This window comes from Triticum aestivum, chromosome 2D (genome assembly GCF_018294505.1).
Source record: "Triticum aestivum cultivar Chinese Spring chromosome 2D, IWGSC CS RefSeq v2.1, whole genome shotgun sequence".
NCBI classification, from domain to species: domain Eukaryota; kingdom Viridiplantae; phylum Streptophyta; class Magnoliopsida; order Poales; family Poaceae; genus Triticum; species Triticum aestivum.
Genome location: NC_057799.1, coordinates 133669675 through 133694288, shown reverse-complemented (window position 1 = coordinate 133694288; position 24614 = coordinate 133669675). Strand labels below are relative to the sequence as shown.

The 24614-nt window shown below is 45.8% G+C and overlaps 3 protein-coding genes across 4 annotated transcripts; 2 read left to right on the top strand and 1 right to left on the bottom strand.

Annotated features, from left to right (window-relative positions):
* Positions 1-1670: 1670 nt before the first annotated feature.
* LOC123049053 (uncharacterized) lies at positions 1671-2426 on the bottom strand. The gene has a single exon (XM_044472051.1). The coding sequence runs from the start codon at positions 2329-2331 to the stop codon at positions 1807-1809; it is 525 nt and encodes a 174-aa protein (XP_044327986.1). The 5' UTR covers positions 2332-2426; the 3' UTR covers positions 1671-1806.
* A 5261-nt stretch (positions 2427-7687) lies between these two features.
* On the top strand, positions 7688-8929 carry LOC123049052 (protein PELPK1). The gene is given in 1 exon segment (XM_073262319.1): positions 7688-8929. A coding segment is annotated over 1 exon segment (894 nt). The 5' UTR covers positions 7688-7952; the 3' UTR covers positions 8847-8929.
* Positions 8930-13899: 4970 nt separating this feature from the next.
* LOC123049051 (tRNA nucleotidyltransferase cca2) lies at positions 13900-24293 on the top strand. 2 transcript variants are annotated; one of them, XM_044472050.1, is made up of 17 exons: positions 13900-14181; positions 14324-14550; positions 14906-15039; positions 15379-15505; positions 15606-15658; positions 15780-15829; positions 15931-16029; positions 16387-16496; positions 16599-16726; positions 16910-17000; positions 17784-17858; positions 18240-18299; positions 18398-18488; positions 23261-23314; positions 23553-23717; positions 23872-23969; positions 24063-24293. In XM_044472050.1, exons 2-17 carry the CDS (start codon positions 14413-14415, stop codon positions 24162-24164), a joined length of 1575 nt encoding a protein of 524 aa, XP_044327985.1. In that variant the 5' UTR covers positions 13900-14181; positions 14324-14412; the 3' UTR covers positions 24165-24293. The 2 variants fall into 2 exon arrangements, with proteins under 2 accessions (XP_044327985.1, XP_044327984.1); XM_044472049.1 differs by lacking the exons at positions 13900-14181; positions 14906-15039; positions 23261-23314; ... (1 more) ...; positions 23872-23969; positions 24063-24293 and having other exon boundaries at positions 14188-14550; positions 18398-18887.
* Positions 24294-24614: the final 321 nt, after the last annotated feature.

The following is a 24614-nucleotide window of genomic DNA, read 5'->3' as shown; positions in this document are numbered from 1 at the left end:
TGAGATCATCGTGGAACATGTGGGAGCCAACATGGGTATCCAGATCCCGCTGTTGGTTATTGACCGGAGAGGCGTCTCGGTCATGTCTGCATGTCTCCCGAACCCGTAGGGTCTACACACTTAAGGTTCGGTGACGCTAGGGTTGTAGAGATATGAGTATGCGGAAACCCGAAAGTTGTTCGGAGTCCCGGATGAGATCCCGGACGTCACGAGGAGTTCCGGAATGGTCCGGAGGTGAAGAATTATATATAGGAAGTCAAGTTTCGGCCACCGGGAAAGTTTCGGGGGTTATCGGTATTGTACCGGGACCACCGGAAGGGTCCCGGGGGTCCACCGGGTGGGGCCACCTATCCCGGAGGGCCCCATGGGCTGAAGTGGGAAGGGAACCAGCCCCTAGTGGGCTGGGGCGCCCCCCATGGGCCTCCCCCCTGCGCCTAGGGTTGGAAACCCTAGGGTGGGGGGCGCCCCACTTGCCTTGGGGGGCAAGTCTCCCCCCTTGGCCGCCGCCCCCTCCCTTGATGGGATCTTGGCCGGCGCCCCCCCTCCCAGGGGGCCTATATAAAGGGGGGGAGGGAGGGCAGTAGGATTACAGCCTTGGGCGCCTCCCTCCTCCCCTGCTACACCTCTCTCTCTCGCAGAAGCTCGGCGAAGCCCTGCCGACATCCCGCTACATCCACCACCATGCCGTCGTGCTGCTGGATCTCCATCAACCTCTCCTTCCCCTTGCTGGATCAAGAAGGAGGAGACGTCGCTGCACCGTACGTGTGTTGAACGCGGAGGTGCCGTCCGTTCGGCACTCGGTCATCGGTGATTTGAATCACGGCGAGTACGACTCCGTCATCCACGTTCATTGGAACGCTTCTGCTCGCGATCTACAAGGGTATGTAGATGCACTCCTTTCCCCTCGTTGCTAGTATACTCCATAGATGGATCTCGGTGAGCGTAGGAAAATTTTAAAATTATGCTACGATTCCCAACAGGGGGCTTTAGTCTCCACTCTTTAGTGCCGGTTGCAGAACCGACACTAAAGGCCCTTACGAACCGGCGCTAAAGCCCGGTTCTACACTAGTGAGGGTGACCCTTCTGCACCTCCCGGCTGACAACGGATCCGGCTGCTCACCGCGCCAGATGTGCTAACGGCTGCTAACCGAATCCGGCCGAAATTGTAAACCATGGCAGGGAGTGGAGGGGACGGGTGACATCACGGTGGAGGGGATAGGAGGCGGCGGTGAGCGTGGAGGGGTGGCAGCAGATCCAAGCCATGATGAGGAGAGAGACGGCGATAGCGACATCGTGGTGAGGAGATATGGCGGTGGCGACGCCGTGGCGAGGAGACATGGGGTGTCGACCTGTGCGAGTTGAGTGAGATGTGAGTAAAGGCTTGTGTCCGTGCAGCGAGGGTGTGAGAGGGATGACCTGTTTTTTATAGAAAAGTTGGTTGTTTTTCATATAAAGGGAAATCAACTATTTGCTCCTAGAGAAATGTAACATATTTTTATAGTGAACAATATCACATACATTAAATAGTAAATTCCCGAGAATAATCATCAACAAGTGATTTATAAGTGAGCCTAAATTTATTAATATCGGATGCAACCTATATATAAAAACTTACATGCTTGTCGCCTGTGGCAACGGACACTCTACTAGTGGAAATGACATCGCACACGTTGGACAACAAATGGCAATTCCATTTTATGCGACCGCTCGAGCAAATGGAAATCAACCACCAGCTAGCTACGTAGCTAGATTAATAAGCCGCGTGAGGCAAGAATTAAACTTGACGTCGGAGCCGAGGATCGGCGCCTACAAGCTAGCAATCACATACGCCAGTCGGGACAGCCACACGGCGTCGTTGTTCTCCTCGCTCATCGGGTTCTTCTCCGCGCTCCCCTCGAACAAGAGGATGTCGCAGTCGCTGGGCGCGAAGGAGACATGCTGCAGTTTGTCGGACGCCGCTTTGAGGCGCCCAGCAGCTAGGTCACCGAGCGCGCCCTCCAGGGTCTCGTTCATGTCCCTGTAGGAGCGGAGGCACTCCCCGAGGTTACAGACGAGGTCGTCGAGGACGAGCACCGTCGACGTGACGTTGGCCACTGTGAGTTTGGTGGCGACGACGGCGAGCTCCCGTGCGTCCTTGGCGGCCGCGGCGGCCGGGTCGCCCGAGAGCGCGTCCATGCAGGAGTCGTAACCCACTCCCGGGCCGGTTCGGCCGACAGCCGCGCATGTCCTTCTGATGATCGCGGACGGAGTGCCGACGGCGAGGCTGCCGTCTCCGGTACCCAGGAGGAGGATGAGGGTGAGAAGTAGAACTACATGAGGATCCATCGACATATGACTGTCGTCGTACTCTACTCACCTCACCGTGACTATCATGTCGCACCAGTCGGCGGCGTGTATTTATGCAGGCAACGAATAGAATGGATTAAGTAAGGAACAGTTGGAATGACTATTTTACCAGCGATGAGGAAGATAAGAACTCCCTTCGTCTCAGTTTACAAGTCCTGCGTGTATATCTAGATTGTCAATCATTCTAATATAAACTATATAACACAAAAATTATAGGACGTTTATAGGCGCCGGCGCACCGGCCGAACTGTTGGGCCGGTCAAGCCCCAGCCGCCCGATACATCCGTTCCCAACCGTCTGATTGCTTTGTTTTAGAAGTCAAACACACAGAAAAAACACGCACAGGAAACAAGAAAAAAAGGACAGCGTGCGCACATGCCGGATCAGTTGGCTCGCCGGCCGCCTGCGATCTTGCTTGCCACCGCGACACCGCGCCCGTCACCCGCGCTCGCCTGCCGCTTGCCTGACAGTTGTGTCTGGCACTTGCCTTGGCTCCCTCTGCTCGTCATGGTTGCAGCTCAAACACAGGAGGGTTCCAGCGCGCTGTCATTCATGGTTGGAGCATCCCCGGCGTCCCCGTCTCCGGCTCGCCCCCATTGTGAACTTGCACCGCCATGTCTAGCAAAAAAAGCAACAAAAACCTCCCGTGCCGGTTCCAGCAAAAAATAATGATGGTTCCAGCAAAAATCTCAACACCACAAAAACTTCGGTAGTAGATTTGTAGCAAAAAAATTAGCTAGTTCCAACAAAAAGAAACACCGGTTCCAACAAAAAATCATGCCGCTTTGAGCAAGAATGTTTGCTGGTTCCAGCAAATTACATGACACTGATGCATGTTGGATGTAGCAAAAACTCAAACGGTGGTAGCAAAGAAATTGATGCACTGGTTCCCCCCAAAAAAACATGGTAGCAAAATATTTGATTGGTTCCAACAAAAACCGAGGTTGGTTGTAGCAAAAATGTACAGTGGTTGTACCAAAAACAAATGACATGGTAGCAAAATTTTGGGTTGGTTCCACGAAAAAGAAACGAACATGGTGGTAGCAAAAAAATTGATTGGTTCCAGCAAGAACTGAAGATGGTGGTAGCAAAATTGAAAACCGGTTGTACCAAAAAGCAAATAACATGGCAGCAAAATTTTGAGTTGGTTCCATAAAAAAAGAACGTGGTTGTAGCAAAATCTTACACTGGTTCCATCAAAAATCAAGGGCGTTGGCAGCAAAAATTGGGGCTGCTTCCAAGAAAAGAAAATGCTGGATCTCCATCACTTGTCGCCGTGGTTGCAACGCCGGCCGCCGCGGCTCTCCATCACTTCTCGCCGCCATCGGCAGCACCGGTGGGTGTTGGTTTGCAGTGCTGGTCGCTGGTTGGGGGGTGAGGGGGCGGGGTGGGGGCAGCCATGGTGGGGGAGGCGCGGTGGCCATGGCTGGTGGCACAGCCGGTCGCCGGTGGGGGAGGCGCAAGCATCTACAGAGAGGGAGAAAAAGGGCGAGCGGAGGAGGTTGCGGTAGAGATGCACGAGCGAAGAATGAGTGGATGGTGTTGTCCCTAAAGAGATAAGGTAATACGGGAGATGGTCGTTCGGTGGTGGGCCTACTTGCAGAGAAAGCGAGCGGTGCGACCAGCCCGACGATTCGGCCGGTGCGCCGTGTGGAAAGGTTTCCCAAAATTATACCGTTCGAAAATAGAACATATGAAGTTTATATTGGTATATTTTTTGTAATATTTGAGTTGTATTAGGTTGGTCAAATTGACGACCTAAAGGTATGCGCACGCCTTATAAACTGAAAAAAAAGAGTAATACTACATGGAAATATATCAATTTTTTTTGCTTTTGCAGTCTTTACCAAGTCAATCAGATCTAGCTAGCGAGCGCTTTAGTGTCTTTAACGACGCAAGATAAAATCGTTGATGACTGCCATTCGTTGATCATAAATCGGAAAGTTTGGACGGAATCGTACATGTTTTTCTTGTGTGTTTCTAATCCCCAAAGAACTCTTTCAAGCCCCCGCGCTTCAACGAGCGAATTCATAAAAGCTCGACCGCTCAACTGGCAGGCTTTTTTGATCGGGTCCCACTATGTGAATAAGGTATATATGTGCACCGGTTGTGCATGCAGAACTCTAATCTCAGAAAAACTCTTTCAAGCCCGCACGCTTCAATAAGCGAATTCATCAAAGCTTGACCGCTCAATCGACATGCTTTTCTGATGGGGTCCCACCACGTGAATAAGGTATGTATGTGCACGGGTTGTGTATGCAGAACTCTATTCTCGGAAAAACTCTTTCAAGCCCGCACGCTCCAACAAGCGAATTCATCAAAGCTCGAACGCTCAACCGACATGCTTTTCTGATCGGGTCCCACCACGTGAATAAGGTATGTATGTGCACGGGATGTGCATGCAGAAGTGTAATCTCGGAAAAACTCTTTCAAGCCCGCACGCTCCAACGAGCGAATTCATCAAAGCTCGACCGCTCAACCGACAGGCTTCTCTGATTGGGTCCCACCACATGAATACGGTATGTGTGTGCACGGTATGTGCATGCAGGACTCTAATCCCGGAAAAGCTCTTTCAAGCCCGCGCGCTCCACCGAGCGAATTCATCAAAGCTCGACCGTTCAACCGACAAGCTTCTCTGATCGGGTCCCACCATGTAAATATGGTATGTGTGTGCACGGGATGTGCATGCAGGACTCTAATCCTGGAAAAGCTCTTTCAAGTCCGCACGCTCCAACGAGCGAATTCATCAAAGCTTGACCGCTCAACCGACAAGCTTCTCTGATAGGGTCCCACCACATAAATAAGGTATGTGTGTGCACGGATGTGCATGCAGGACTCTAATCCCAGAAAAGTTCTTTCAAACCCGTGCACTCCAACGAGCAAATTCATCAAAGCTTGACCGCTCAACCGACAAGCTTCTTTGATGGGGTCCCACCACGTAAATATGGTATGTGTGTGCATGGGATGTGCATGCACAACTCTAATCCTGGAAAAAGCTCTTTCAAGCCCCCGCGCTTCAACTAGCGAATCCATCAAAGCCCGACCGCTCAATCGACAGGCTTCTCTGATCGGGTCCCACCACATGAATAAGGTATGTGTGTGCCGAAAAAGCTCTTTCAAGCCCCGGCGCTCCAACGAGCGAATTCATCAAAGCTCGACCGCTCAACCGACAGGCTTCTCTGATCGGGTCTCACCACATGAATAAGGTATGTGTGTGCACGGGATGTGCATGCAAGACTCCAACCCACCTAATTCCTACTGCTAATCTCTCCGCCCCCTGATTGGCCCACCCTAATCCACCCAATAACCTTCCATTTAAATAAACAGTAACATTCAAATAGGGAAACCAAGTCCTGTCGAAAACCGAGCACGCTACATGGTTAATTTTCGCCTCACCTCTCAACTCTGATTTTTCGTGATAGGTGCTGATTCAACTAAATCATGTAAATATTAGTAATAAAAAATTCAAAAATCACACCATATATGTGCTATCACTTTTTCTAAAACATAGACAAAAGATTTTTCTTAATAACCTTCCAAACTAAAATCAAATATTCCTCAATACTAAAAATTGCCAATCCCATGCAACATTTATTATCTATTACTATTAACTCTACTGTTGAATCACAGTTACAATTTTTCCTAATACAAAAATAAAATCTTATATTTTGCAAATCTCTAACATTAAAAGGAAACCCCCAGGTTACCTTCGTCGATCTCCTCCCTCCCATCGAACGACCCCACCTCCCCGTCATCCATGTTAAAATTTGATGTCAAAAAACAAGAAAAAAACAGTCCCACCTTAGCTCCCTTTCTCATATCTGCTTCAGAGCATCTACAAACGGCAAGTACCAGTCCACGTTGTTTCCCTCCGAGAAAAGAGGATCCGGGCGGTCCTTCTGCCCCGAACTTTACCGGCCTCCAATCCGCTGCCCGCCGGTCCCTGCCTACTCCATCCGTCGCTTCGGCGACGGGAGGGGGTGGGGACCCTGGTGCTTCGGCTCCGACTTGTGTTTAGGGTTGGTGTAGTGTTTTCTTGGGGCGCTGCTTCCATGGAGGAGATGGCGCCTCGTCGGAATAATTTGCCTTTGCTCTTCCTCCATCTCGGCGTCATTCCAACCAGTGGCGACGAGGGGCAGGTGGCCCGATCGTCTCGTCGATCTTTGGATCCAGCGAGGTTCGTGTCTGGTGGTCGGCCGTCGGCGCTCTCACGGGTGGCGTTCGTGTCAGCTGCTATAGTTGTGTTTACTGTCTTACAGTTGGGTGCGTGGACGACGTCAGGCGGCGACCTTCCTCTTCTTCGACTACTTCGGATGAAGTTGACGACGTCGAGATCTGGTGACCACCGGGAAGATCCCTGGCCTACATGCCACAAAGACTCGGTTTCGTAGTTTGCGGCGACCCGCTTCATCGGCTCGAAAAACATCTTTGTATGCGATGGTGCTCTCCCAGATCTTGGTATGGCGGCTGTTCTCATCTTTTTCCGGTGTTGCCATGGTGGTGGCGGAGGATGTTTGTGGACTACGTTTCGGCGAGGCACAAGTTTTTCCAAGGTTGGAATATTAATTTCACTTGTTGTGGAATTCTTTGTGCAAAATTGCTTGACAAGCATGTTTGTCTCGTATGGTGACCATATGTGTAATCTTTGTAAACAGATTGTCTAATAAAATATATGGTTGCTTAAAAAAACGCAAGTACCAAAATCCGGTCCCCAATCGCTTGCGGACGTCCGCATACTTACAGGTCAGCACACAAACATTCGATTCTACAACCAGATACTCCATTTTCAAATCATCAAATCCATATTACATGCAACATCAAACCTAATCTAAGTAGAGCTCGCCCGGCTCTGCCGGAACATTGTCTGGCGGCCGGCTGCGCCCTTCGAAGTGTTGCTCCGGTCGCTGGCGAGGTACAATAGAAGATGGGACACATACCGGCTAACAGGACACGAGTTGCCGCCATCTCCCATGCGCTACTCTTCCTCGTCGGAGCCTGTCGCCTGCACGTCTCCGGTGGATATGGGATCGATGATGGATTGAGCCGGCTACGTCCACCATAACCGGTTGCGGCACCCGGGGTGGCTGTGCACCATACACATCACCGGAGAGTGCGACTCCGCCTCGCCAACGTCCGCTATATGGACACGTGTATTCATGATACTTGCGCATACACACCAATTAGGTCACCCACGTCTCAGTATTCCCAACTAATTAAACCACACACAGACACCGATCGGGAAATCACATGCGGCGACCAGACTGAGCAACCACCGCGAGATGCAGATGAGCTGCCACTGACAAAAATGAACATGAAGCCTGATTTCACTTTTGGGGCAGGTGTTATAAATACAGGCCTTCTCATCTCTCGTATGGATATCCCACACAAAGAACTAGCTTAGTTCTACTCCCTCTATTCCTAAATATAAGTCTTTTTAGGAATTCCACTACAAACTACATACGGATGTATATAGACATATTTTAGAGTGTAGATTTACTCATTTTGCTCTGTATGTAGACCATAGTGGAATCTTTAAAAAGACTTATATTTAGGAACGGAGGAAGTAGTTGACACACACACACGAGCACAAGCGCAGACAATTCAGCATGGATTCCAAGAAGACCACCGTGCCCACACTTGCCTTCGTCGTGGCGCTGCTGCTCTCATGCACTGGCATGATCAGCGCGGCACGGTACCTTGAAGAGAAGGCGCCACAGGAGGAGCACCTGCCGAGTCCTACGGCGCCTGAGGTGTCGAAGATGCCTGAACTGCCACATCCAGTTGTGGATGAGGTGCCGAAGATTCCAGAAATGCCGTACCCCACCATTCCAAAGATGCCAGAGCTGCCGCACCCTACTGTTCCAGAGCTACCAAAGCCTGAGGTGCCAAAGATGCCTGAAGCGTCGCACCCCACCACAATGGAGCAACCGAAGCCTGAAATCCCACATACCGTTGTTCCTGAGATGCCAAAGACGCCTGAAGTGCCACACCTTACCATGCCGGAGGTATCGAAGATGCCCGAACTGCCACACCCAATTGTATCAGAGGTGCGGAAGATGCCCGAAGTGCCAAAGATACCTTAGGTGCCACGCCCTACCATGCCAGAGGTGCCAAAGATGCCCGAACTACCACACCCAAACGTACCAGAGGTGCCCAAGATGCCCAAAGTGCCACACCCTACAACGCCGGAAGTGCCACACCATGTTGTACCAGAAATGCCCCATCTGATTGTACCGGAGGTGCCAAAGATACCTGAAGTCTCGCACCTTCTTGCGCCTGAGGCACCTAAGACCGAGCTAGAACACCCTCCTACGCCAGAGGTGCCAAAGATGCCAGAGATACCAGAGATACCACACCCTGCAATAGATGAGATGCCAAAGATTCCTGAAGTACCTCACATCGACGTACTAGAGGTGTCTAAGCCTGAAGTCCCACACCCAGCTGCACCAGAGGGGCCAAAGGGCAAATCACACTACCCGAAGACGGAGGCTAAACCATGATGAAGAACTCCGTGACTATGTCTATGTAGCATGTCCTAGTATGCACGTACGATTATATGTAAGCTACGATGATGTGTTTTTCATTGTGTGCGTTCTTTGTTCGTGAGGAGCTAGCTGTTACTTGCTTTGGTTAGGGGCGTCATGTTTCCGTGGTGTATATGTCTACTACTTTGTTTTATGACGTTTGATGGAAGTATGTGTTTGTATCTTTGGATTGGTGTACAAATATATAAAAGAGTTCTTGTCTGCATTTATATGGTCCGGAGTTCAGTCTTTTATCTTCTCTCTCTTTTTCTTTGCGGGTGCACTCTTTCATCTTCTCAATTAAACTTGTAAGTTTCACACGGTTTCTAGAAGTTGATGTGTCTAGGCCCTTCGAAAAAAAGAGTTGATGTGTCTAACTAAATTGAGCCGTATTTTGTACAACAATATTATGACATCCTGACTTATGACACTCATATCAATAAGAAATTCTTCCTTTTCGGGGAACCCAGAGCCCCCAATTTGGCCAGGTTCTTCATTGACTTCATGCCGCAAACCGTCCTCTGGGTTGTCCTGTCCCAGTTCATGTGCGACCTTGATGCGTAGATTGCAGGTAACCACACGCCATTAGTGGAGGAAGGCTCTCTGGCCAGCGGTGGAGTTCCTCCTTCCACTGTTGAGGACTGTCGATCCCGTGGTAAAGATCGCCGACAAGTTCGCGCAGTGGGTTTAGGAGACTCCTCGTGTACAGTCCAGGAGGAGGAGACACCTATACGTACACGGCGTCGCCGAGCCACTTGGCCGCCAAGAGGAGGTTGCCCGTGAGCACAGACTGGTTGACATGAGGGTCGTCGTCGCCGTCGACTCCTCAACAGGCAACAGCCTCGCGTGTGCGTGATCGACGTCCAATCCAATATACTTATTTTTTAGGGAGAAGTCTATATTACAATTCTCAATTGTCTCAATTCTCAAACTCAAAACCGTATACTTTGTAGTATAACCTCAAACTTGCAAAGCGGGACAAAAATCAACCCGTCTCTAGTTATATCAGTTTCATCCCTATGTTTGACTGGTTTTGACCAAAAAATTAACATTTTTTACATCCGTGAACATTTTTAGAATTCATAGTCCTTTTTAAATCTGCTAACATTTTTCAAACTCCATGAACCTTTTTATATATATGTGATTTTTTAATTTCTTATCTCCTTTCAAGTTCACACTTAAAAAAAATTTGAGAACAATTGTAAAATTCAAAAAATTATTTTAAATCAGCAACCAATTTTCAAATCCCTGAATTTATTACCGACGTTGCGAGTTTTTCATAATATGCAGAATTTTTTTAATTTCATACTCATTTTTTGAATTTCTGAATTTTTTTGAATCCGTAAAAGTGTTTTCACATTCATGTATGTTTTTCGGATTCGTGATTTTTTTCATATTCGCAATTTTTTTATTCTTCTATATTTCTCAAGTCCGCCAATATTTCTTAAATTCGTGTTTCTTTTATTAACGATATTTTTAAAATGCATGAACATTTTTCAAAATTCGTAAACACTTTTAAAAATCACTATTTTTTAAAATTTCACAAATTATTTCTTTCAATTTTTAAAATTCTTAAAAATTAACACTTTGTTTTTCAAACCCATGATTGTTTTTCAAATTTGCGACATTTTTGGAATTATTGAACTTTTTTCAAACTCACGAACAATGTTTCAAATTCGTACAACGATTTTTGAATTCACAAACATTTTTTCCCTTTTTTGAGCACTTTTAATTTTTTTGATGGACTGAAAAAAAAAGCAGAAGGGAAAAAGCCACAAATATATATATATATATATATATATATATATATATATATATATATATTATTAAAGCAAGGTGATATTCTTGGTTCCGTCCCGCGATTAGTTTCTTTTCCCATTAGTTTTGAACACGTACGAGGTGGCGAGGTGGTACTAAACGTTGATCTCAATTTTAAGTCTGTTGCTGGGTGCTGGGCCTCCTTCGTACGGATACATATATGGGCCAAAAAAAAATCATGTGAGCCTTTAGTAATCATGTGAGCCTTTAGTTTTCCCGCACACCCATCGTGGCACTATTGCAAAAAGGCCCTTCTCTTTTCCGGAGATTGAACCCGCACTCCCACGTAAGTGGCTCTGGGAAAAACGATTCGGTAAAAAAAATCCCTTTCGCGTGTCCTCTGTTTCTTCGTATGCAGACCGGCGGTGTTGGAGGCCGCCGCGGCGAACGGGGTGGACGAGGTGGCGGAGTAGGAGGCGCAGCGCATCCCGGCGCCGCATGGGGACTGCGAGCCCGCTGCGCACCTGTCACCCACCAGCGCGGACCCCGAGGCCGTGCCGGTGACGATGGAGAGAATCAGGATGAGGAGGATGCCACTGCGGATCCATGCCGATCCGGAGCGCCGGAGCGTCGGCACGCGGCCCCGTCAAGCAGCCGCCGAGGTCGAGCCTGAGCAGGCCATCGCTGCCGCGCCTCTGTCACAGGCCCATCCATCCCCGTGCGTGCAGGCCCAGCCAAACCCGCGCCGCAACCGGCTGACGAACGCGAAGCAACCATCGGTCGCAGGCGATGCGGCCTGGGAAATCATAGAGATGGGGTCAACGGGCCTGGGAAATCAGAAGAGAGAGAGAGAGATGGGGTGAACGGAACAAACGCCAAAGGAGGGTATCAGGGGCGGGGAGGAGGAGCTTACCGCGCGGTGAAGGAAGAGAGAGGGGAACGCGACGTCGTGGGCTGTGGAAGCCACGGGCGCGTGGGTGTGGTGTGGCTGGAGCACGGATAGAGAGAAGAGCAGCGCTGATGGAGATGGGAGAAGAGCAGCGCTGATGGAGATGGGGTTCCTTGGCTCGCTGGATGGATGGATAGATAGAAGAGGAGAAGAGCAGCACTGCTATGGAGGAATGGAGATGTGGAATAAAAGTCCACGCAGTGGTGAGCTTCTCGGTGGGGATTTCTTGTTGTGGATTGGTTTTTTTAATGGCTTAACCGACCAGAAGGTGCTAGCCCTAGCACCGATTGCAAAGCACTGATATAAGAGCAACTCCATGAATTTTATCCATTTTTTGTCCTTTGGTCGGCATTTTCGGCTTTGTTCGCCCGTTCGCATTTTGATTGGTAGTGCATCCAATACGCTGACACAGTTTTTACTCTTTTAGCGTATATATAATTTTTTTGCCCAAAGTTCACATAATTCAACCGAATACAAATATCTTATAGTTACACAACCAAATAAAGTCTCATGATTTACAAATCAAATAAAATTTAAATTATCACAAATAAATTTCAAAGATAAAATTTAAATCTCATAGTAGCCGCGCTTGGAGCGTTGCTGCCGGCAGCGAAGGCGAGGGGTGGCCTGGACGTTGGGGTGCTACGGCGGCGGAGAAAATAGTTCACCAACGCCAGCAAGAACAGTTGCCGGGTGTGGCGTGCTGCTGCGGAGGTATGTGGGTGCGGGCGGCGGCCTGGGCATCAGAACTGGGCGACGACGGCGAGGGAGGGGTGGCCGGGTGTGGTGGATGTCTGTGGGAGAGGGGGGGGATGGCCAATGTGCCATCGACTGGCAGGCCAGGGGAGGACTAGGGTGGGTGTCGCGTGCGTCTGCTCCGTGTCCGCGCAGACGCAAACCCTGCCCAAATTTGGGTCCGTTTGCGTCGGCGCATTGGGCCATGATTTATGTCTGTTTCGATCCAAATGGACACACGCATACAGTTTGTGTCTGCGCGTTAGAGTTGCCCTAATTACTTGTCGTTGTTTGTTGTTACTGTCATAGTTTAGTATTCATGCCTACCATATCTTATGAATACATCATCAGATACAATAATTAATAATGAGTGAAATATTAGAAATAGATATTTTTAAAGGAGAAGATATTTGGAGCTCACGCAGACTTGCTGACAATTAAGATATTCCTCAACTCTAGATGTCACCGACGTCGTTGGTGAGATAGGGTGAAGAGAGGGAGGGATGAAGAGTAGAGAGAATGTGACAACGATGCATCCACCTGAAATTTAGCCGTGATGAGGAGGAAAAGCTTTTTTGTTGTGGTGATGATGGCCAAGTCCAAATGGTGCAAAAGAGGAGGAACGGAATATAATCTTGTAAATCAAATAACCAACCTTTTCTAACATAGTAAAAACTTGTTTGCTTTCGAATACTAACAAAAAACTTATATACAAACAATCTCACTTCAATGCACCACTACACTTGAATCCAAAAATCATTTGCAGATCTTTTGAAAATTCTATGCAAAACTTTTGGATTGGTTATTGAACTCTCGAATAGTATACAACAATTCCACCATTTGTATATCCTACTAAAAACAATTAGACTATTTCTCTTCCACTCGATGATAGTGCTAAGCCGAAGGAGGTGCCATCAAAGGATATCCCTACGACCTTCTCAACTTTATACTACCTGGTATTGACACCAACAATCTTTTTTAATTGCAGACACCGGGCGTGTGTTTTTTTTTTAAGGTATGAGTGTTTGGAATTCTTCTTGATTTAAAAAAATTAATGCTTTTAAATATGTTCACGCTTTTAAAAAAATTCTCAAAATTTCCCAAAAAATGTTCCAATTTTTTGAAAATCGATCACAAAATTTTAAAATTGTGTTTAAAAAACATGTGTTCAAGAAATATTCATTTTCGAAACATGTTTCAGTTCTAGTAAAAATATTAAAATTTCAAGATTGTTTAGTTATTTTATAATAAATAAATAGTTGTGTTTTTAAAAAAAAAACCAATTACTAGACTATTCCATGCTCCACTACTCTTCCATCAAATGAAGGATGTTAGAGTGGCTTCTTTACGTCCACACTTCAAGGTAGACTTGTTAATGATGTTTATCAAAACTGTATGTAAGAAATGGCGCGTACAATCATGCAGAGTAATTTTTACAATAGTTTTTGCCCGTTGCAACGCACGGACATTTGTACTAGTTGTATCTACAAGACGTGTCGATCAGAGCTAATGGGCCGGTCCACCCTACGCCCATCGATCGATATGCCGCTGTTCGCCACGACGCTCGGGCCGACAGGAAAAACACGACGCTCGCGCCGACGAACCGCTCGGCGTTGCCAGTCTGCCACACGGCGCGGGAGGGGTCCGATCGACCTCGGTTTTGACTAATCGCTTGATCTCCCCGGGCGCGACGCCGTTGCCTTGCCTGATCGCATCGGCTCATGTCCCCACCACCTCACCTCATCGCAGCGACTGCGGCAGCCAGGCGAACAGGAGCCAGGAGGCCATAGCCGCCACATGGACGCCCGGTAGCAGTCGGCGGCGGTCTCCCACCGTCCACGCGGCCGCGTCACGAGCCCAGCAGAGAAGGTAACCTAATAACAGCCTATGCATGCCCTAGCGATTTCCAAAAGTTTACGGCTGTTCGATATTGGGTACACGGACGGATTGCACATCGGGATTATTTCTTTCTAATCCTAACAACAGCCGGGAGGCCAACCCCTGCATGCAGGAGGTCTCTTTGCCTGCTCATCCCACCTCGTGGCGGCCTCCTCCTTTTCATCTCCCCTCTCCGCCTTCGGAGAACTAGCTCCAGCCGGCATGGCGGCGGGGGCGCAGCAGCCGAGCATAGTGCCCACAGAGCTGGAGCAGCAGATTTTCGGGCGCCTTCTCGATGTTGTCCACCACGGAGGCCTCGGCACCCAGCTCCGCGTCGCCGGCGGATGGGTCAGAGACAAGGTGAGCAGTGCCACTTTCTCGCGGTGCAGTAAAAATACTGAAATTAGAAACGTAGCAGTGTTTAGTCTATATAGGGTTTATGGTGTGATCTCTCCTGCAGGGTTCGATATCTGTGTTTAGAAAATATGGGGAAAATCGTTGGGTGATGGGCAGATGTAGGCCCTTTATATTCTCTAGAGTTTATGTACTAGGGTTTAAGGAGGCACTTTTAGTTTAAAAAAAAAAGGAGGAATTGTTTAATGATCAAGTAGAGAATTCCATGAAAATCGCATCTGTGGCTTGTGGTTTACTAAACGATTGTGGGGCACTGGGTGGTGTTGTGACTTAAACCCTTGCTTTGGCATATTCTTGGCAGCTATTGGGGAAAAACTCTACTGACATTGACATCGCGCTTGATGACTTGACCGGCAAAGAATTCTGTGAGAAAATAACTGACTACTACGAGAAGGTTATCAGCCATGAGCTGAAAACACCTTGTGTTATCCCATGGTATGCAATCTTTGTTATACTAATTCTGGTTAGTGCCGTATTACTGTCAATGCTGACATCATTTTGCCACTTCTTTGAGATTTATAGCCTTTACACTTCTGTGCATTTCAATTTTGTTTGAGTTGAGTTTAAACAGAGGCAGGGAGTGTAACTATTTTATCAAGGCAGTGTGCTCTATATGTTCATAAGTGTACCATAGGATAGGTCACCTTTTGGTCCAAGCAGAGTGTTATATACATGCTCCCAACTCCTAAGTGTACCATACTTTGTCGCATTAACATATGCAGTAATTTAAATGCCTTTTATCATGAACTTGTGACATTTTATAGTTTCCTGCAGCAAACCTGGCCAATCTAAGCACTTGGAAACCGCAAAGATAATACTATCTGACATCTCTGACATCACGATTGATTTTGTCAACTTGAGGTCTGAAAAATATGCTGAAAACAGTCGTATTCCCACTGCGGTACGCACATGCACTTAGAATTGCTTTGCATACTCATTTTAGCGACCTTGTGCACCAATTTACTATAGTTTACTGATATGTCATACTTGTTGACGTGCAGGAGTATGGTATGCCCGAAGAAGATGCATTCCGCAGGGACCTAACAATTAATAGGTAATACAGTTTTCATTTTGAAATGATTTTTAGGGTATTTAGATTTATGCTTTCACTGCTACAATGTTTATTTTTAAGATAGTATCCTATTTTGTCCTCTCTGAATTTTGAATTTTGGCAGCTTATTCTATAATATCAACACGAACTTGGTGGAAGATTTAACTCGAAGAGGTGAGTTTAGCCATTATTACACGCTTGTAAACTCATGTGACCAGTTTAAAATCCATGCTTCTATGTAACCATAATTGATCAATATCCTATAATCTATGAAGGTCTTGAAGATCTGAAGAAAGGCCTTATTGTTACTCCTTTACCAGCCAAAGTTACATTCCTCGATGATCCCCTGAGGGTTCTTCGAGCAATCCGATTTGGTATATTCAAACATCACGTACCTGAACACCAATAACTCTTGCTATAGTTTTATCCTTCTCTTTTATTATGCTACTATCTAAACCATTAAGATTAGAGAGGTGTATAAATTGGTTTGCTAATATTCGATAATAATGACATGAAAAGTATAATACTGCGGTAATCTATTCTGAAAACTCAAGGAAAAATGTTTCTCATGTTTGTAAGTCAAAATCTTATGTGTGTCCATAAGTAGTCAACCCATTGTCATTTCATTTTCTTTTGCTGCTGTGCTTATGCCTTATCTAGTCAACTAAATAGTTAAACAGTGACTTGTAATATTGATTTTCGTTGTATGTGCCAATATTTATCTCTGACAGCTGCTAGATTCAGCTTTACATTAGCTGGAAATTTGAAAGAAGCCGCTTCTGATGAAAAAGTGAAGTTGAATCTTCGTAGCAAGATTAGCAGAGAACGCATTGGTCAGGAGGTTTGATTTCTACACTTCTTGTTTTCCTTGTCACTTTCTTTTATCTTTTGATATCATGCAAGACCCTAGGTCACCGATTTTATCTAAGTCTAAATTGTGCAGGTTGACCACATGATGTCAGGCAAATATCCGGTTGATGCAATGTGCCATATCCGTGATTTGGGATTATTTTACATTGTTTTTGCATTTCCTGAAAAAACAGTTCCTCCAGTTCTCGACAAACATGATTGGTATGTCCATGTTCTAATATGTAATTAGTCTGTGTTTTCAATATAAGCAACAATGTCTGGCAAAATTACACTTCGAACTTCTGTACTCGTAGAGTTTGACACTACCAGTGTTCACTGGTGTGTTTATTTCCATTGGCATATTTACTTCAACTCAGTCTCATCTCGTATCTTCTGTTGACGCAGGCTATGTGTTTCACATATTGAAGCAGCATGGAATCTTGCACAATCAATTGGCTGCTCGGTTTTCAGAGGTGGTTCTGGTTCCATGTCGCAGGTCTGAGATTTTCAGCATGTCTGGTTAAGGATACACCGTGAAATATCGTACTCTGACATGATTTATGCATGTTTTTTTCTTTGTTCTATCTTCCATGCTTGGCTTAAAATACTTTTCAGTGATGGTTTTAAAATGCTTATAGTCAAGGGTGTAACATTTTGAGCAGAGTCGAAAGTGTAACCAACATTACCCTTATTCTTATCTGTAAACTGTGTGAGATTCATTTTTACAAACAAAAACAGGGCACATACATTCTTTTGCACCTGATTGAAATCATGGTTGGTACTACCAAGTAAAGCTTCTCCATTTTTCCAATATCTGTTAATCGATTTCGTAAAAAAATGAATCTGTTTATCAATTCAGTAAATCTTATAGATGATTACACACAGTATTATCACTCCGAACCTGGTTGAGAAGGTTGCGAACAGATTTTTGAGTTTCTTCGTTATAGATTCCAAAAGGACATTATATCATCTATTAAACTCTTTCTCAGATCTTCGTAATTTGGTCATAGAATTTTGCTGATGGACTTGTAATATTCCATGTAAATCCTCCACTATATATAATAATACAGCAGTAGGAGCCTCTCCTAGTGTTTTCTTGTCAAAAATTTTTTGATACTAAGATCCTCATCACAGTTTCATCTTAATTATAGAAAAACTGATGATTCCTATGGTATACAACTTTACTGTACATGCTTTTTGTTACGACTGACATTCTTTTACCTGCAAATAATTTCCTTTTATTTTCATAACACTAATTAAGTTTTGTGATGCTGTTCAGGATGAACAGAGAAGGCTTTGCATGTATAGTGCACTATTTACTCCAGTTCGAAATATGGTGTACACGAAGAAAAAGGTAACATCTAACTCATGAATCCTCCAAACTTCAATGCAAACGGTAACTATTTAAGGAGGCAAGCTCGAACTTTGCTTGCAAGTAGAATGACTGGAGAGAGCAGTCTTGGTTCATCGAAATCATAATATATATCTTAGTACAAATATTAGATGCTACTATTGCATCATCTTCACCCTATTTGATTCAAAAATTCTATCTGTTAAAGCAGGGAAAAAATTCTTTTGTTATGTACTTAAATTCTGTTGAATTGTTGCTCTAGAAAAGACTTGGGTCAGTTCTTCTGTAAGTAAGCTGACGAAACTGGATATTAGGTGCTTTAATTGAGCTAATTTGGTCGGTTTTGAAGCAAGTACATTACCAAGTTTGTGGCATCATCTGCAGGAGGTCGTTCGCTATATTATTGGAAACTCTCTGAAGTTGAATGGTTCTGATGCTGAAGCGGTACAGTTTCCTGAGCAACCTCCAACAGCATTTGTTTCTGCATATCGTACACCTTGGGATTATCACTTTTCATAATCTTTTTATTTCTGTTCTTAAAGATTGTCCAAATACATGCTGCAAGTGACAAGTTTGCCGATTTAATTATTTTCCTCGAGTCAAATGGAAATCTGGAAACTGTTAAAGAGAACCCGAATGACCCCATCTCATTCCGATGCTTTACCACCTTTGAGGACTGCGGTGGAGGTGTCTTTGGTGACTATCGGCGACACACCCGCTTTGGGAGGGGGGCCTGGGCAGGAGGTCTTGGCCCTCTCCTCTCCTGCAGTGTTTGGGCGAGGGACGCGGCAGGAGGCCCCGGTTCCTTTCTCTCCTGGGCGAGGGGCGACCGCGCCTACTGCGGAGCGTGGGCAGGCGGCCCTGAGCTCTCCTTCTCCGAGGTCGCCGGTGCCGGTGCCTGCGGATCCTGGCGCCCCTCTGGGAGATTTGGCTTGGCCGCGCGTTGGGGGTGGGGTTGGAGGCCTCGTCCCTCACGGGGCCACTTGGGAGGAGGTCATCGCGTTTGGAGGCATCCCGGATCCTGTGTCTGAGGGGAGGCGGATGTTGATGACATGCAGCTGAGGTGCGCCAAGCGGGCGGCCAAGCTTCGTGATATCGAGATCACTACTGGTATGTCGGTCAACACCTCCAACTCCATTTTGCATTTCTCTAATAATGAAATTATTTATAATGCAAATCAGTTAGGAGTTTCACTAGGTAGTAATGATAGTGAAATTTCAAACTCTGTTAATGATCTCCTAGACTTGGAAGCGGAACGCGCGTTAGAAACAATTCGAAATTTAGCAGCAGTAAAACACATGAATGATGCAGATATTGATGCGTTGGGTGTCAGAGTGCTCGATAATTTTTGTGCGGATCTTGCACCATCCATTCCTGAGTCTGAGGAAGAGGATGCTACTTTAGAAGATACAGTAGTTCGATCCACTGAGCCCGGTTATGAGGACCGGGTGGAGGACTATAGCAAACCCAAACGCAAGTGGAAGCGGAAAGTTTATCCTGTTTCAGCGGTTCGTAGGAGTGCTAGGATCCGTACTACTAAAAAATTTCATGATGAAATATGAAAGGAATCTTTTGGAATAGCAGAGGTCTGAAAGACTTGGCTAAAAGGAGGTTTCTTGCAGATGCGTCTATCGAGCATAGATTAGATTTTATTGCTCTCTCGGAAACTAGTAGAGATAATTTTGCGCCCCAGTTTCTCAATACTTTATCGGGCGGTGTCGATTTCGATTGGCACTGCCTGCCTCCGCGAGGAAGATCGGGTGGGATCTTAATTGGAGTGAGATGCGATTCGCTGGAAGTCCGAAGTGTCGTGATGGGTGACTTCGCGGTTAAGTTTCGGGTTAGGTCCAAAGCAGATGGGTTTAACTGGGCTTTGGTGGCGGTCTATGGTGCCGCGCAGCCCGAGCTTAAACCAGAGTTTTTGGCGGATCTTGTTCGAATTTGCAGCTCTGAGCAGCTCCCAATATTAGTTGGGGGTGACTTTAATATCATTAGGAGGAGAGAGGAAAAGAATAATGATAATTTTGACGGCAGATGGTCGTTTATGTTTAATACCATTATTGAAAGCTTGGATCTGAGAGAGATAGAGCTTTCTGGCAGAAAATTTACTTGGCTAATGCTTTGCCAAACCCGACGTTTGAGAAGCTGGATCGAGTCCTAGCGAGCATCGAATGGGAACATAAATTCCCTTTGGTAACGGTCCAGGCTCTCTCGCGCGGAATCTCTGATCACACGCCTTTATTCGTGGACTCTGGTGAGCCAAACCACGTGGGAAACAAAAACTCCTTTTCATTCGAGCTGGCATGGTTTGAACGTGAAGGCTTCTTGGATCTGATAGCCAGGGAATGGGCTAAGGATGCAGGAGGTAGGACTTCCGTTGAGCGCTGGCAGAATAAGATTAGGCACTTGAGGAGTTTCTTACGTGGGTGGGCTAAGCACCTTAGTGGGATTTATAAGGTCGAAAAGGAAAGGCTCCTTACACTTATTCAGTCCCTAGATTTAAAAGCCGAATCCACAATTTTGCAACCCACAGAGCTTCATGCTAAGCTAGAAGCAGAGATGAGATTGAAAGAGCTGCTCCGTGAAGAGGAATTAAAGTGGGCGTTGCGGGCTAAGGTCCGCAAAGTTGTCCAGGGGGACGCGAACACTCAGTTCTTTCACTTGATCGCTAATGGCAAGCACAGAAAGAAGAGAATCTTTCAGCTTGAACAAGATGAAGGAACTATTTCAGGTCAGGATAACCTAAAATTATACATAACCGAGTACTATAAGCAGTTGTTTGGTCCTCCGGAGGATAACTGTGTGTCTTTGGATGAGTCCAGGATTGAGGATGTGTCTCAACTCACTGCTGATGATAATGATATTTTGGTTGCCCCGTTCTCGGAGAAAGAGGTGTTTGAAGCTATTGTGCAGATGAAAAACAATAAGGCTCCAGGGCCGGATGGATTTCCGGCAGAGTTCTACAAAAAGTGTTGGCATATTATCAAGGGGGATTTGCTACCTATGTTCCATGATCTATTCTCTGGACAGCTTCAGCTATTTCACTTAAATTTTGGAACAATAACATTGCTTCCTAAGAAAACGGAGGATGTGAGAATTGAGCAGTTCAGGCCGATCTGCCTTCTCAATGTTAGTTTCAAAATTTTCACCAAGGTTGGGACTAATAGGCTCACACAGATTGCGCATTCTGTGGTGCAGCAGTCCCAAACTGCTTTCATGCCGGACAGAAACATCCTAGAAGGGGTGGTGGTCCTTCATGAAACGCAACACGAAATCCACTCGAAAAAATTAGATGGAGTTGTTTTTAAGGTGGATTTCGAGAAAGCGTACGATAAAGTCAAATGACCATTCCTTCAACAGGCCTTGCGTATGAAAGGTTTTGATGAAGCCTGGCGACGCTAGGTAGAATCGTTTACGCAAAAAGGGAGTGTTGGAATTAAAGTGAATGACGACATAGGTCATTATTTCCAGACACATAAGGGCCTAAGATAAGGGGATCCGATGTCTCCTATCTTGTTTAACATTGTAGTTGATATGTTGGCAATTCTGATAGGAAGGGCTAAGGAGGCTGGTCAGGTGGGTGGCTTGGTACCTCATCTAGTTGATGGAGGTGTGTCTATCCTATAGTACGCCGATGATACGATTATCTTTATGGAGCATGACTTGGCCAAAGCGAGAAATATGAAGCTGGTGTTATGCTTATTTGAACAATTGTCCGGATTAAAGATTAACTTTCACAAAAGCGAATTGTTCTGCTTTGGTAGAGCCAATGACGAACAAGAGGCATATAGGCAATTGTTTGGGTGCGAATTGGGGACTTTGCCTTTCACATACTTCGGTATCCCAATTCACCATCGTAAGCTGACAAACAGAGAATGGAAGTGCATCGAAGACCGATTTGAAAAGAAACTGAGTTCCTGGAAGGGCAAGCTCATGTCATACAGAGGCCGATTAATTCTGATAAACTCGGTTCTCACGAGTATGCCTATGTTTCTTTTGTCGTTCTTCGAAGTCCCAGTTGGAGTTAGGAAAAGACTGGACTTCTATCGATCACGTTTCTTCTGGCAGAGCGATGAACTAAAGAGAAAGTACCGACTCGCCAAATGGGATATCATCTGTCGACCGAAAGACCAAGGGGGTCTTCGTATTGAGAATCTTGAGGTCAAGAACAGATGTCTTCTCAGCAAATGGCTGTGAAAGTTATCGGTAGAGACTGATGCCACTTGGGCGCAAATCCTTCGTAGCAAGTATCTTCACTCCAAAACTTTGTCCCAGGTGACAGCAAGGCCGACTGACTCACCTTTTTGGAAAGGGCTTATGGAAGTCAAATTAACCTCGTTTAATAGGACAAAGTTTATTATTGGCAACGGCGCTAGCACGCGATTCTGGGAGGATACTTGGCTCGGAGAGACCCCCCTTGCCATTCAATACCCGTCTCTGCATCGTATTGTTCAACGACGTGAAGCATTCGTTGCAACGGTACTTCAATCCACTCCCCTTAATATGCAGTTCAGAAGGACGCTAATTGGCAATCGTTGGGAAGAATGGCTCCATCTAGTAGGTAGACTGATGGAGGTTCAGCTATCTCAACAACCCGATAAATTACGCTGGAAACTTACTAGGTCTGGAGAGTTTACAGTTAAATCAATGTATGTTGATGTTATCAATTCAAGCTCGATTCCTAGTTCCAAACATGTTCGGGCTGTCAAAGTTCCTTTGAAAATCAAAGTGTTTATGTGGTTTGTCCATAAACAAGTAATTTTAACCAAGGACAATTCGGCAAAGCGTAATTGGACAGGACCTACTAGGTGTAGTTTCTGTGATCGGGATGAAACTATCAAACACCTTTTTCTTGACTGCCCGTTAGCCAAAGTTCTATGGCGGATAGTCCATATTGCATTTAACGTTACTCCATCGAGTTCTGTCAAACACGTTATTTGGAACGTGGCTTAACGGGATAGGGCCCGAAACAGCGAGACACATTCGCGTAGGAGTTTGTGCTTTACTGTGGGCAGTCTGGAACTGCAAATGATTTGGTTTTTAACAGAACAACAAATATTCATTTTTTGCAGGTTATTTTCTGGGCCACTGCGTTGACCCGTATGTGGTCCCTACTCACTCTGACGGAGGCCAGGGAGCGTTTGGTTACTGGATCTATCCGCTGAGAGATGGTAGCACGGGATATCTTCAACCGGTTTGGATGGCGGTCATGTAATAGGATAGGCAATTACCTATCTTTTTTATGCCAGCCGGTTGTGGCGAGTTTGTTTTTCGCCTTTTTGGCTCTTTGTGAGCTCTCCTTTATTTTCGTTTTCAGACTTTAAGACCTTGTTGAACCTATTTATTTGTTTAATAAGTTGGCCGTATGTATCGTTCTGATGCAGAGGCTGAGGAGTCCCCCTTTTTCGAAAAAAAAAATCTTGAGATACCAACAGACATGGTAGCACGCGTTTTGGCAGGTCAGTGCTGAACATGCTTGTTTTCAAATCCCGAACGTTTTTTATATTGTCGGGTTCTCTATAACCCCATGTCTGTGATGTCAATTGCTTGATTTGATCGTTCGATATATTTGGTTAAACTTATTAGAATATTGGAATAGAGTTGCTGTTGATGAATCAATTGGATCTATTCTTGCATGACATTCTTGCTCCTTTTTTGTTGCTAGACCAAAATTTTGTGACAGTTTAAGCATTTCAGGACTTCTACTCCTTGGAATAAAGGACCTTTGGCGTCTGGCGCTATTGATATCCACTCTGTCCTATCCAGAAGTCCGCAGTGCAAATGGTTCCTTCAGCCAGCAGGATGAGCTAAATAGAAGGAAAGAGATATATATCAGAGTTGAGCGTTTAATAACTGACCTCGGTAAAGAACTTACCTGATGATGCAGAATTATTTTCAGTTTCCTACCTGATGATGCCGAATAGTTTTCGGTAAAGTACTGACTCGAGTCTGTCAGTACTAGTCTGAAATTCTGATTTGCTGTCCTGATTTATACCTTAATCATTTGGTTCTTCAGATCTTGAAGGTGCATGGAAGAAGATCAAACCGCTGCTCGATGGGAACGACATTATGGGAGTTTTGGACATCGAAGAAGGTCCCTTGGTTAAAGAATGGGTATACACTGATGCTTCCCTTCCCTTTGTAAGTGATCACATTGTTCTAGTTGTCAGACATTCTTAACGCAATATTTTTTTCATTTTCTTTCAGAAGGAAAGGCTAGTGAAGTGGCAGCTTGCGCATCCCAAAGGTACCGCGGAGGAGTGCCGTGAGTGGATAAAGCAGTCCAAATGTCAGGAAAAGGAAATGTAGGACGCAGCACCTAAGGAACGTTAACATTGTGAGCGTAGACAGTCGGGGATTTAGATAGATCACAAACTCCACTGGATGATGCGTGTAATTTTTCTTCGTGCTTAATGGGCCTTGATCTTGATTGTCTTGTACTCCCTCCGTCTCGTAATGTAAGACTTTTTTTTGACACTACACTAGAGTCAAAAAATGTCTTACATTTTGGGACGGAGGGAGTAGTTGATTGCTGAGCAAATTTTGCCAAACTTGATGTTTATAGTCAGTCTACCACCTATCCAGGCCACTTAAAATGGATTTCGAGGCTGTTTTGTTAGCTTCTCTAAACTTCAGGGGATCAATTAACCGGTTTCGAAGTTTAGGGGCGATGTTGTCGATTTATATATGGTGGGCATATGCTCTTCTTCCTCTATAAATTCAGAAAGAAGGCTAACTCTATGGGACATGTACGTTTGC

What these genes read in the sequence shown, in the direction of transcription:
- LOC123049053 (XM_044472051.1), bottom strand. Translation starts at nt 2,331, where the DNA reads ATGTCGATGGATCCTCATGTAGTTCTACTTCTCACCCTCATCCTCCTC.
- LOC123049051 (XM_044472050.1), top strand. Translation starts at nt 14,413, where the DNA reads ATGGCGGCGGGGGCGCAGCAGCCGAGCATAGTGCCCACAGAGCTGGAG. An exon ending in AGGGACCTAACAATTAATAG is followed by an intron (nt 15,659 to 15,779) that starts GTAATACAGTTT and finishes GAATTTTGGCAG; the next exon opens with CTTATTCTATAATATCAACA. An exon ending in GTTCTCGACAAACATGATTG is followed by an intron (nt 16,727 to 16,909) that starts GTATGTCCATGT and finishes CTGTTGACGCAG; the next exon opens with GCTATGTGTTTCACATATTG.